General features: G+C 39.4%; 1 protein-coding gene across 1 annotated transcript in view; it reads left to right on the top strand.

Annotated features, from left to right (window-relative positions):
• The first annotated feature begins 373 nt into the window (after positions 1-373).
• Positions 374-14157, top strand: part of ACTR3 (actin related protein 3) — a 55170-nt gene continuing 41386 nt past the window's right edge. The window contains exon 1 of the mRNA XM_040228405.1: positions 374-749. Within this exon, the coding sequence (XP_040084339.1) occupies positions 706-749 (44 nt within the window). The 5' untranslated portion in view covers positions 374-705. The remainder of the gene's footprint in view (positions 750-14157) is intronic.

Raw genomic sequence — 14157 nt, 5'->3', positions numbered from 1 at the left:
TAGCACTTTTCCAACCAGAAAAGGAGCCGCTCAAGATATAAAAACGGATGGGTGCCGCTGATAAGGTTTTCAATTAGGCCGTTTTCCTCCGAGCACCGGAGGATAGTTGTGGCTGTGGAATGCGATTCCAACGCTTCCTCAACCTAGCACAGAAGTAATTGCAACGAAAAACCCCTTCCAGCTTCAGGAGAATTGGAGGCTCGGGCGGACCTACCCGGCCCTACCTGGAGAACACCCGAAGTGGACTACCTCACCTTCGGAATGGGAGCGGCAGCCGGCGGCGCTCCTCAGTGCGCATGCTCTCTCGCCCCGCCCGCTCGGAGCCGGAAGGGGGAGCGCTCGAGGCCTAGGCCTGTCCTGGCCGGGGCGTCGGCACTGGCGGCCATCTTGGCTTCCCGGGGAAAGGCGGTGTGAGGGGAAGAAGTTGTAGGGTGGGGGCAGGAGTGAGGAGGAGGGGAGAGAGAGGGGGAGGAGGCCGCGGCGGGGCAGGGCGGGGACTGCCTGCCTGCCCGGGTTGCGGAAGTGGTAGCCGCTGACCGAGCCTGCTTCTCTCTTGCTACTGCTTCGGCTTCCCGGCTCCCCCCCCAGACGGAGAGGGTGGCCCGGCCGTGGATGGTCAGATAGCTTCTACCTCCCGCCGCCCATCCCTGGCCCCAACCGGCACGGAGCAGACGGCGGCAGCAGCAGCAGCAGGCGAGGAGGAAGATGGCGGGACGGCTGCCGGCCTGTGTGGTGGACTGTGGCACGGGGTAAGGGGGCTGATGGGCGGGGGTGGGGAAACTGAGGCGGAGGCAGGAAAATGGCGGGGCCGGGAGGAGGCCGGGAGATGAATGGAACGGCAAGGTGCTGCCGCCGGCTGTGTCAGCCCGGGCCGCGCCGGGTGGCGAGGGGTGGGGCCCGCAGTCAGGGCCTCCCTCATCCCCCGCGCTTCACCCTCTGGGAGCCGGGCGGCGGCGCGGGGCCCAGAAACCCCCGGGGGGCGGCTTCCTCCGCGCCACCCCTCCCGGCCCTTCCCCCACCGCGGTGGGCAGCGCCGCCCGAGGGGCTGCGGGGACGGTCGCCTCCCCGGGGCCTGCGGTCGCGTGGGGGTGGTCGTCGAGTCCCGCGCAGCCGACCCTCCTTTGCCCGGTGCCCCTTCCTGCCCGTAGGTTTGGAGACCGAGGGGAATGGAGCCCGGGGACTGGCCGGGCAAAGGAGCGAGAAAAGAGAAGCGCTCCTTGTAGGTTTTGCAAGATTGCTGTGACATTCTACCCGGGGTGTGGGTGGGGAAAGGGAAGAATCGGACCCTGAAAATGGGAACCTAGATCGGGGCTTTCATTGGACCACCCACCTCCTCTTCCTCTTCGACTCCCGGTCTTTTCCATCTCCCACTACGTTCCTACCGGCCAACCAAGTCACATTTTAATTTGAGAGAAAGATGTCATGTGTTAACTTCTCTTGCCTCAAAAAAGTCCCCCAGTGAGCAAGCGCGCTGCAACTTCCTTAGTTTTGTCAAAGCCGCTTCCTGCTTTCAGTCTTTTATACCCTTATAAGGTAGTTTTTCGTTTCCAACCTGAACACATCTTATTAGAACTTTCAAAATCAAGCAGTTTTCAAATAGGCTGAGGTAATGGTGCTAGGTATGAATTTCTGTGAACTTGAAAAGTATATTTGCGTTGCACTGGGAGGAAGGAAGGGAAGCACCCAGGAAAATTAAGTTGTATAGGTTCATTCTGTGACCATGTCTTAAGGAGAGAAGGAAGGTAATAGAGTTGTAAAGGGAGGTACTTGCTTTTCAAGGAGTTATTATGGATCTGCAGTGTAGTTTACTAAAGTATATAACGGTGTGGAAGTGGTTGTTCCTTTTGTATTAATAGGCGTTTATAGCACACTTTATACTAACGTAGAAAATATTGCCTGTGTTTTAATGCAGAGTGACTGCTTTATGTTTCACTATTGGAAGTGTTTTCTTGTGCTTGTGAATGCTGTGCTGATACATGATTACTTCTCCAATTCCCCCAGTTTTGGAGGGGGTTATGAGAAGTAGATTGTCAGCCTTTCCCTTCCCTTTTTACTCTTTAGCAAACTATTGTTACTTAAAGGATGGTATACTCCTCACTCAATTTGTTCTGTGTGAAACTTCTCTATAATCCTCATGATCATACCTTTATGAAAGTGTGGCAGTTTGTAAAATCCCAGCCGTGCAGAAGGAAATAACCGATTTATTAATAATAAACCAGTGTCGTTTAGCCATGAAACTTCTAAGTAGCTTTTTGATGGACGGCTGATTATTTTTCTTAATCCAGTTTTATTTCCTTGAATCAGTATTTTTTTTCCCGCCTTCCTCCTTAGTCCAGTTGGGGAGTAGTTTTATGTTTAGGGTCAGTTTTAAAATTAGATTTGGCAGCTTGACTGAGAATTTTCAAGCATGTTTTGTTACAGTGAAAAATATTGCTACGTAGTTAACATTCTATGCTTTAGTAATTATTGTCTTGTCGATAAAATTAGTGTAGATAATTGTTGCCCTAATGGTAATATCTTAAGTAAGGTGTTAACTTTTTCTCATTTAATTTTTTCCCTTTTGAAGTCTTGGTTATGTTTGAATTAGTATGCTGGGTATTTCTTTGAGGTTAACTATCCTTAAGTGCCTTTCTGATAGGGCAGCCTTGAATTTAAAACACAGACTGAGTGATCATGAGGTGTGGGGGAGAGGGGTTCAGTCTGTACTTAGGATGCTGCCCAGTCTTAGTTGTTGAGCTGTGTCCGACTCCTTGCGGCCCGGTGGACTGTAGCCTGCCAGGATCCTTTGTCCATGGAATTTTCCAGGCAAGAATACTGGAGTGAGTTGCTGTTTTCTACTCCAGGGGATTTTCCCCACCCAGGGATCGAACCTGTGTCTCCTGCATTGGCAGACAGATTCTTTACCAGTGAGCCACCTGGGAAGCCCCTTATACTTAGGATATTTTTGCTTTAATGATCAGTTACTGATTATATTACTACATTAGTTTTATGTCATAGGGAGAGGTTGTGTTAGCTGGACAGTCATGATTTAAATGAAACTGATCTAAGAATTCTTCTTACTTTGTTTTACCATCTGTCACTGTCTGAAATTCCACCTGTAGAGATCCATTTATTTATTTGTTTATTTTTAATTTGATTGCCCATGCGGAATGTGAGATGTTAGTTCCCTGAGCAGGGATCGAACTCTTGCTCCCTGCATTGGAAACTCAGAGTGTTAACCACCAGGGAAGTTCCAGATATACACTTATTGTGGTTTTCTGAAGGCATTTTGGTCTTTCTTGTTGCGTATTAATACAGATCCTGGAAAGTTACACCTTCAACTTTAATAGCATATAGAAGATAGCTCATTGAAATTGGACCTTTGATAAACATCTGTAAATAAACCCTTAATAGAGAGTTTTATGTTCCAGAGTACTGTAGTTTTCCAGATGCAAATTATGCACCTACAATGTGTGTGTTCTTTTGTACTTTAGAGAATGCATTCATCAACCACAATTACCCATTTACATAAGTGAAAAATTATAGTGAGTTCAGATACTCATTCCATTTCATTATATAAGATAAGCAAAAGGTGATGAAAAGAATGGCCATCTATGAAATTTGGTGGGCTTAGGTAACAAAAGTTGTAAAAGTTAGGAAACAATGATGTTTAATCCCCAAATTTAGAGATCCTCCAGTGATCCTTTATTTCAGCATAAGATAAAGAATTGCCTAAGCACAGATCATAAAAGTAAGTAACTCCTTCTAAAAAGAATTTAGAAAAAAATACTTCTTCCATATTGGTACCATGTCTACATACTTTTGGGTGGAATCTGTATTGGAATAGTAATGTAAAATAAAATTTGGGAACAGATTATTATTGGTAGAGTGGGTTGCTTAAGAACTAAGGTGCGGACTCAAATGGGCTACCAGTGGTGAGGAAAACTTTTTTTTAAGCATTTAAAAAATACTGTAATACTTGTAGAGTTAAGACTATCCTAAGTTATCTTTTGCATATTTTCCCCTAGAATTCTTCAGCATTCAAGCCATATAAAGGAACTGCTTACATGCTTTTTATTTTGTTATAGCTTGTTTGCAGAGCTGTGCATTGTGAAATTTCTTTCCCCTTTAATGTCTTTCCTTTTTTTTTCCTAATAAATACTGTATTGGTAAATTATTTCCATTAGCAGAGTTGTTATAGTCTTACTGTACATATATCCAAGAGCTCTTGGATATATTCAGATTTAGAATCAAGAAGTTTTCCTAGTTGAGTTAAACTTCTTGGCCATCTTGAAATGTAAGCACAAGTATTTTGTTGGAGTTGGTGGTTCATCTTGTAGTCACATTCTAGTTAGTGCTCATGTTTGAGAGCAGTGAGGAAGAGCTGAGTGGGTGGAAGAAAATATAATTGGGAAGTCCATGTTTCTTACATAAATTCTGTATGTAGTATGTAATAATAACGCTATTTTTCCAGTTGTCTTGAAGAGCAGAAGCAGTCACAGTATCTAGTTGTTACCAAAACATTCATTAAAAGTCTTACTACTTCAGGGGTCTTGTTTTGCATGCTGTTTGCAGTAAACATAACAGACATGCTCCTGTTGAAAAGTCAGGCTCTTACTTGGTCTTGTCTAAAATCTCTTCTTTCCTTTCCTTCCAGTCTTCTTCTGCCTGCCAATTTTGTGTTGGAATATTGACTTTGGATTGGGTATATGTTGTATCTAATGAACTTTTCAGCCTTATTGTAAAAGAGTTTGGAAATTTTACTTTTAAGCACAGAAGGGAAAGATCCACTAGTGGAGGATCTGTTGGTCAGGCTTTTTACTTATTTAATCTTGTGATAGCTGTTTTTACCTCATCTTACGAGTGAGAAAATAGAACAGAGAATTTACTTTTTTGATATCATGTAGTTAAGTGTGAGAGTTGCTATTTGTATTTAAGTTTATTATTATTATTTTGGTATTTAAGCTCCATGTTCTCTCTGTTAATCCTGTGGGGACTCTTCTTAGGAACTTTGTACATTGATTATTTGTATTAGTAAAGTTAACTCTATTCTTGCTTAAAGTAATCTTATTTAAAAAATCCTAGCCTTACTAATTCGGAGAAGGCAGTGGCACCCCACTCCAGTACTCTTGCCTAGAAAATCCCATGGATGGAGGAGCCTGGAAGGCTGTAGTCCATGGGGTTGCTAAGAGTCGGACACGATTGAGCGACTTCACTTTGACTTTTCACTTTCATGCATTGAAGAAGGAAATGGCAACCCACTCCAGTGTTCTTGCCTGGAGAATCGCAGGGACAGGGGAGCCTGGTGGGCAGCCATCTGTGGGGTTGCACAGAGTCGGACACGACTGAAGTGACTTAGCAGCAGCAGCAGCAGCCTTACTAATTAGAGAAATCTTTCTGTGCAAATCTGACTTGCTTTAGATTTTTCTTTTTCTGGATATGTGAATTCCCTGACTTAATTTTTTATGTCACTTTTAGAAATGATTAAATTTAATCTCCAGAAAAAATTTACGCCCCAGGTTTTGTTTATCAGGAAATACTAACAGCTAACATTTACCAAGAATTATGTGTCCAGCGCTGTGCTAACTGTTCTGTGTTATCTCCTTTACTTTTCACATTGGCTTGAGAAGTATTACCTCCGTTTTTAGACTGGAAAATGTAGGTTTAGAGAAGTTAAACTACTTGACTCAAGGTATTGTAGCAAATACCTGTGGTAGAGACAGTGTACTATGTAAGTCTCCTTACATAGAGAATGAGCTTTTGACAATTTTGAATCATTTAGATATTTTTTAAAAGAGAAATATATGTTGTTAAAAAGGCAGAAAGCAGTGTAACTTAAGGATTACTTGCACAGGTGGAAAAAGTGGTGTTGTCATATCAAGGCTAACTATATACTTAGCAGGAGGCTTTCCTGGTGGCTCAGTGGTAAAGAATCTGCTTGCAGTGCAGGAGACCCAGGTTCAGTATTCTTCCTGGGAGGATCCTATGGACCAGGAGCATGGCGGTCTACAGTCCATAGCGTCACAAAGATCTGACATGACTGAGCAACTAACGCTTAAATACTTAACCAGGTCAGAAACTCTTGGAATTATAATGAAAATGTGTAGTACAATCAGCTCTCAAGAATCTTAATGAGACAAGAGTGAAAAATCATTAAAAAGAAATTAGAGGAGCTTCGTTGGTGGTCCAGTGGTTAAGAATCTGCCTTCTAGTGCAGAGCTTTTGGGTTTCTAACCCTAGTTGGGAAACAAAGATCCCACATGCCTCAAGGCAACTACCGAGCCCTTGTGCCACAGTTAAGACCTGACAGCCATAAATAAATAAATATTTTTTAAAAAAGGAATTTAGAGGATGTATAAGACTGTACTTAATCAAATGTTAAGATATTTCCTTTTCTGGCAGTAGTAATTCCTGTCCTGTAGGTTAGTAAGGAAAGAATTATTGTGGTCAGGATTAGTCAAAAAACTTGCAGTGAAGATAGGATATAAATTCTTCCTTTAAGGATTTGGATTGAGGCAGGGGAAGGAAAAGCATATGTCGTGGGGAGGGGGGAGCTGTCTGTGTTTAGCCCTCTTGGCATATGTTGCACCACTTCCCCTACCTTATGGATTGAAGTCTGTAATAACAGTGCAGATCTAGATTATGTAACACGAAAAGGTGCGGACATTGACTGAGCTCTTCTTGTGTATCAGGTGTTCATTATATGGCAGGAAAGCTTTGATCAAAATCATTTTACTTGATAGGACGACATGATCTAGTACACAGATGAGTGAATGTTGAAAATAGGGTTTTTAGAGTATTTTTGAAATGGAATTTAGTTGGATCAGGTGTAGAGATATTTGGGGTGAACTTACTGGACTTGCTACATAGTAGGAACTTGAATCCTTGTTGAATGAATGAATGAATGAATGAGTGAATGAACAATAATTAGGGATATGATTTTTAAAAAGTGCATCAGAAACACCTTTTGCCCAGTGGTTCAGAATCTTATGGGTTGGGCCTAGGCACATTTATTTAAATGGGCTCCCTGTGTGATTTTTAAGCACTCCTCTCAGTACTTTGCAGGAATTCTGAAATAGGGTGTTGGCAGTGGGAATGGAGAAGAGATCAATTTGGGAAAAGTTGCTGCTTTTGTACCTTTCTTTTGGCAGTTACATTGTTTTGTATGTTTTATTTATGGTTAGCAAGGGCTTTGTAGTCAGAGCTATTTTTGAGTTCAAGCTTTACCCTTTTCTAGCTGTGTGACCTTGTACATTTCAGATTCTACAGATACTGTTTTTGTCACTTGGAGATCATAGTATCTTACCGGGGTTTTGTTTTTTGAGATAATGCATGAGGATGGGTCAACCCAGTGCTTGGCATATAGTAAGAGTTCAATACATTGTAATCATTACAGTTATCAGTTCAGTTCAGTCGCTCAGTTGTGTCTGACTCTTTATGACCCCATGAATCACAGCACACCAGGCCTCCCTGTCCATCACCAACTCCCAGAGTTCACTCAGACTCATGTCCATCGAGTCAGTGATGCCATCAAGCCATCTCATCCTCTGTTGTCCCCTTCTCCTCCTGCCCCCAATCCCTCCCAGCATCAGAGTCTTTTCCAATGAGTCAGCTCTTCGAATGAGGTGGCCAAAGTACTGGAGTTTCAGCTTCAGCATCATTCCTTCCAAAGAAATCCCAGAGCTGATCTCCTTCAGAATGGACTCGTTGGATCTCCTTGCAGTCCAAGGGACTCTCAAGAGTCTTCTCCAACACCACAATTCAAAAGCATCAATTCTTAAGCGCCCAGCTTTCTTCATAGTCCAACTCTCACATCCATACATGACCACTGGAAAAACCATAGCCTTGACTAGACGGACCTTTGTTGACAGAGTAATGTCTCTGCTTTTGAATATGCTATCTAGGTTGGTCATAACTTTTCTTCCAAGGAGTAAGCGTCTTTTAATTATCAGTTAGCTCTCTCTTTTTATTGAATTGAAAAGTTCTTAAGAAAAGGAACACATTGTCTTATGCTTCTTACTTCCAGCAGGCTTTGTCTACCATAGTTTTTTGCTCAGTCACAATATTTTTGTTGATTTGAGAGATGGAGATATAGTTAGGGCTTGGCATTTGTTTCTGGTGTATTGTAAATAGGAATCAATAAATATTCCAGATTGTGAGTTTGGAGTGGGACATGAAGGAGTTGGTTTTAAGAAGCTGAGTAAGGTTGAAATTTGCATTTGTGAGCCATAATTGGAAATGTTCCAAGAGAAGTTAGAGATATAGGAACTTTAGGAATGAAGATGGGGATTTGGCAGTCACCATTATAATTTTTAAATTGAAGCTAATAAGATGACAATTTAAAGAGAGAACAGAAAGCTTGAATATTTATCTTCTTTTTTTTTAAAAAAAATCTTGGATATGTGGTCTGGCTTCTTGAACATCACAAAAAGAAGAAGAAGAAGTTCTGTGGCTAGACATGGTGAGTGATCTCATCCCATTTCTTAAGAGGCAAAGTGCTTAGAAGAGTTTAGCTCAAGGTGGGTTAAATTTTACTCCACAGTGTTTCTCCTAGTCCAGAATGCTCTAGTCTGAGGGATGGTTAAAATGTTTCTTTAGGCAATATATTTTCTGAAATAAAATTCCCTTGTAATAAAAGCATTGGAATGCTCACTTGCAGTTCTTTAGGAACTTGTAGCCTCTTTTATGATTCTGTGGTCTATAAGAGACACTAACATACAGGTAAGAGCAAAGCAGTTAAGTAATAATAGCATTACATTAACATGCTTTCTAGCTTACCAAGAACTTAATAATTTATGAGTTATTAAGGAATGGTGCAAGATAAGGTGATGTTATTGGATTAATGTTTTAAATTTGGTTCTTAAGTATGGTGCCCATTAATACTATTTTTTGTGTTGCTTGTTTTATGTCTTTGTGCTTGGTCACTCAGTTGTGTCTGACTGCAGCAACATGGGCTTGTAGCTCGCCAGGCTCCTCTGTCCACAGAATTTTCCAGGCAAGAATACTGGAGCAGGTTGCCATTTCCTACTCCAGGGGCTCTTCCCGACATAGGGATTGAACCCGCATCTGTTGTGGCTACTGCATTGGCAGACAGACTCTTCGCCACTAGCACTGCCAAGAAAGTGCTTTATATCTTTATGTGTGCCTTTATATCATAAAATATATAAAATGTGCCTGCATAACTGATTAATATCAGTGAAGAAAGACATAGTATCTCAATTTTTTTCAAAGGACAAAATTTTATGGAATTTTAATAATTTTCTTTCAAAAGCTTCCCAAACTGTTCATTTAAACACAAGTCATTCTTACATACTCCTTGCAACCAGGAAGGTAACAGCCTTGAATATATCTGATTACATATTCTTTTTCACTCTTACTCCTTCTCTTCCTACTTATAAGCCATACCTCAAAGAATATGTTCTTCATTTGTTCCAATGCTGAGAGTTTTATCTTTAAACATTCTCCTTGAAGGCTTCTTGCCCTTTGTGAAAGTGTGATTCTTTTGAGAAGGATGTCTTTAACACTTTTTCGCTTGTAGTAATTAGTGTGAATGAAAAGTTGCTAGAAGGAGGGTACGTCTTCAAAAGGGGAACCAGGATGCAAAATACCTTACAGTTTAGAGTTGGTTTGGAAGCTGTCTAAAAATATAAACTATGTTTTTAATATTGGTCTATGATAAAACACAAATGTTTGCCTACTTAAAATTTTAGAGTTGAATATAATAAATACAGTGCACTTTTTCTTCTGCTATAAACCTTTAAAAAATTAGGTTACTTTGAGGCTATAAAAATGGTATTTAATGTGTATATGTAACGCTTCACTTACACTTTAGTGAATTAAGAAAAGTGCCTAATTACTCACACAGAATTTTGGAGCTGAAAAAGACTTTGAAAAATAATTCAATCCACTCTTTATTTACAAATTAAACAGAAGTCCAGAGTTGAGAAATGTCTTTCAAGGCTCTTGTAAGGGTTTTATTTCTGAGATAACTTTTTATAACAGTTTCAGAAACCTTGCTAAATGAGTACTATTTATAATTATCTTTTTAAAGATGAGGAATGTGAGGTATGGTGAGCTTAAGTAACTTGCTCAGTTAAGTAGTAGTCTAGAATTGAGCCCTGTGGCAGTCTGACTCCAGGGCCCACTGCTGTACTACCCTAACTTGGGATATATTCACCAGGGATAGTTAAATTGTTCACCCAGTTTTCTGAATAGTGTTCAAAGTTTAAGTTACATATTTAGAAAAGTAAATTTCTACTTTTATTTATTTATTAAAAAAATTTAAAGGATACTATGTGTTTATATATGATTTCGCTGGGTCATTGTTGCTACTTGCAAACTTTCCTAGTTACGGCAAGTGGGGGCTACTCCATCGCCGTGGCAGGCTTCTCATTGCGGTGGCTTCTCTTGTTGCAGAGCATAGGCTCTAGGCACATGGGCTTCAACAGTTGGGGCTGGCGTACTCTAGAACGTGGGCTCAGTAGTTGTGCATGGGCTTAAGTTGCCTGCGGCATGTGGAATCCTTCTGGACCAGGGATCTAAGTGGTGTCCCCTGCATTGGCAGGTGGACCCCTATCCACTGTACAACCAGGGAAGTCCTAAATTTCTACTTTAGAACGGTATTTTTTGGTGAGCGAGGCAGAACTGTGCTGGGGTTCCTTGCAGGGCACAGGCTTTCCCTAGTTACGGCCCCAAGAGGGTTCCTCTAGTTGCAGTGTACAGGCAGAGTTGCCCTCTGCATCTGGGGTCTTAATTCCCTGATCAGGGATCTAACCCCAAGTACCCTGCATTGAAAGCTGAATTCTTAACCAATTGGACTGCCAGGAATGTCCCAGAACTGCTGATTTTGAACAAATATGAAATATATAGGGAGGTCTTTGTGACCAGTTCATTGGTTTTACTAACCGGAAACACGTGTAAATTACATAGCATAGAATTATTCATTTAGCCTCACGAATATTATAAGGACATATATTGTATTTAACATAATAAAACTGAAAATTGTTCGTTAATACAGGACAGCTCAATTAAGGAAATGATGTCTAATTACATATAACTTTAAAATGAAGATGAGCATATTTGTTAAGCTGTAATTTGAAGATAAATAATTGATGCATTTAAAAATTCCTTCCTCATTAATGATGGCATAAAACATAGACATGAAATGGTTGAACCTAAGAGTAAAAAGATGCTTACTCCTTGGAAGAAAAGTTATGACCAACCTAGATAGCATATTCAAAAGCAGAGACATTACTTTCCCGACTGAGGTCCGTCTAGTCAAGGCTTTGGTTTTTCCAGTGGTCATGTATGGATGTGAGAGTTGGACTGTGAAGAAGGCTGAGCACCGAAAAATTGATGCTTTTGAACTGTAGTGTTGGAGAAGACTCTGGAGAGTCCCTTGGACTGCAAGGAGATCCAACGAGTCCATTCTGAAGGAGATCAGCCCTGGGATTTGTTTGGAAGGAATGATGCTGAAGCTGAAACTCCAGTACTTTGGTCACCTCATGTGAAGAGTTGACTCACTGGAAAAGACTCTGATGCTGGGAGGGATTAGGGGCAGGAGGAGAAGGGGACAACAGAGGATGAGATGGCTGGATGGCATTACTGACTCGATGGACGTGAGTCTGAGTGAACTCAGTTGGTGATGGACAGGGAGGCCTGGCGTGCTGCAGTTCATGGGGTCGCAAAGAGTCGGATACGACTGAGCAGCTGAACTGAACCGCAGAGTAAAACTAGCCTTAGAATCTAGGACTATAAAAATGATTTTTGTATTAGACTCAATACACATTTAGACTTAATATACATTTTGAATTAGACTTAATACACATTTGCAATGTGTATTAGGAATACAGTCTTAGGAGTGAAGTTTATAATCATAAGATAGTAAATGGTGGACATTTCACTCATGACTTTTTGATTCTATGGTCCGTGTTCTTACCTCCCTGCTAGTGTAAAAGTATTAAGTTTTAGCTCTAGAAGAATTGAAAGAATATTTCTGTTGATATTTAGGAGTCCAGATTCTTCCAATCAACGGTCTTGTAGGTGTTTTTGTGTCAGGTTAAATAGTGACTTTCATGTAGTGAGAAGAGCATTGGAGGAGATTGGAAATGCTCTTTAAACAATTGGTAGTTGTCTTTATAGCTAACATTCCCTATTAACTAGATATTACCTTCTTGTTCTGAAAGTTCCTTAACACTATAAGTATAAAGAAAACCATAGCTAAGCTGAGAATTGAGGTATTATGAAATTTGACATTGGGATTCATTTGTATACCTCTTTTTTCATTTAAAATTTGAAAATCATGTTTATTTTGTAAAAATTTCTATGTGTACGCTTTACTTTGTTTTTATAACATATTAAAGGTGGAAGCTGATCATTCGTAGTGAGGTAAAATTCTTTCAACTTTAAATTAATGGTTCTCACTACTAAGAAACTTTGGAAAATGGATTGTACTAAGTTATTAAGGTTCTTTGCACTCTAAAGTTCTAGGGTCTAGGGTCTTTTATTTGTTTTGTTGTATGGTTTAAAATTGTTGAAACATTTAAAGTTAAAACTCTACTGCTGTTTTTCCCTTATGTAGTCTGTATAGTCAAGTACACCATACTTAGTATAATAAATTCAGTTTATTCTTTTCTGGAATGATTTTTGTCCTAGCTTTCTATCCATTTCATTTTTGAAATGAGATTTTTTTCAAAGATTCTCTTTAATATTCTCATTTAATGGTTTAATGTCAGCAACTAATTGAGATCTTTAAGTAGTTTTCCCTGTGATATGTTTTTCAAAACAAAAAGAAAAATGAACCATTGTATTAAGTAAAAAAAAGTATTTTTTGTCAACCTATGTTTTTAATAAGGAAACATGAATTTGCAGAATTAAAAGTAATACCCAACATGTGGGGTGCTACTGCTTTTATATTACAAGCATCACTGATTTTACTGTTAAAAATATTCTTTGATAAATAAATTTATTCCTTTTAGAAAGATATAGTGAATAATATAACATATACCCCTATTTATCAGAATCATTACCTGGTAAAATTTTATATTTGTTTCATCTCTTTGTTTTTTAAGAATAAGAGAACATTATAAATGACTCTCCTCAAGCCCACTTTTCCCCTGCCCAGAAGCATTTAGGACTACAATAAATTAACCATTTTTTGTATAAAATTCTTTTTTTTTTTTTTTTTTGCTGTTTATTTCTATCAGTCCAGGTCTTCCCTCACTCCTGACTTGATTACATTACCACTACTGTTCTTCTAGTCACTTTGATATAATTTCAGAAGTGCTTTTGAACTCTCTCTTTGTATTCCTTTCTCAAAAGCAATTTCTAACCTTGCTGCTCAAAACCAGCATTGTAGATTTTTTCTCATTGCTACCGCAGTCCAGGGAGATTTTTCTGTATATTTAACTTGCTTCCCTGGGCCACAAAGGAAAAAATTCGGTTTAATTTTTCTGAGTATTATATTGCCCTTATCAATTTCATAAACTTAGTATAGCTTTGTCATTTTCATTTTATGGTCTCTTTAAAAACCATTTGAAATGATACTTTCTTTTTCTAAGTATAGGAAAGCTTAAAGAAGAGTCATGATTTCACTACCCAGGTAACCCAGTGACATGTTTTAAATTAAAGTAATTTAATTTATATGCCTGTCTGTGTGTGAATTATCTCTGGAATACATAAATGATTGACTCTTGGGGTCACAACAGACTGGTTAGTAGATCAGCCTTGTAGGGAAGCTTTTTGTGTGGTAGAGATACTAACTTTAGTACTTCCTGTTTTATTTATTAAAATTTTTATCATGTGCTAGTGTTACTTATTCAGAAATTCTTTTAAAAATAATATATGTGTATGGTTAGAACTATTTAAGACAAGTGTTAATTTGAAAAACAAAATTCTGACATCCTGCAAACAGCAGGATGTAAGTAATCAGACTTTACTATTTCTTCTGTAGACTTTCAGAAGAAACTGTGTATGTAAATTCTAGCACTATATGATAGAATTATTCTTGATGTGTAATTTTATTTCTACTCTACATGTATGTGTAAATTTTTGTTTATAGTTGAGAAAAATACTTGACATGAAAATATCAGGGTATTCACAACATGTATTTTTCCCTGTTTAGAACTAGGTTTGAAAGTATTTTTGAGACATTTTAAAGTAACAGTGGAATGTAATTAA

The sequence above is a fragment of the Oryx dammah genome, unplaced genomic scaffold, assembly GCF_014754425.2.
Source record: "Oryx dammah isolate SB20612 unplaced genomic scaffold, SCBI_Odam_1.1 HiC_scaffold_27, whole genome shotgun sequence".
NCBI classification, from domain to species: domain Eukaryota; kingdom Metazoa; phylum Chordata; class Mammalia; order Artiodactyla; family Bovidae; genus Oryx; species Oryx dammah.
The sequence above is the reverse complement of the archived record's forward strand: the minus strand, read 5'-3'. Positions and strand labels throughout refer to the sequence as shown.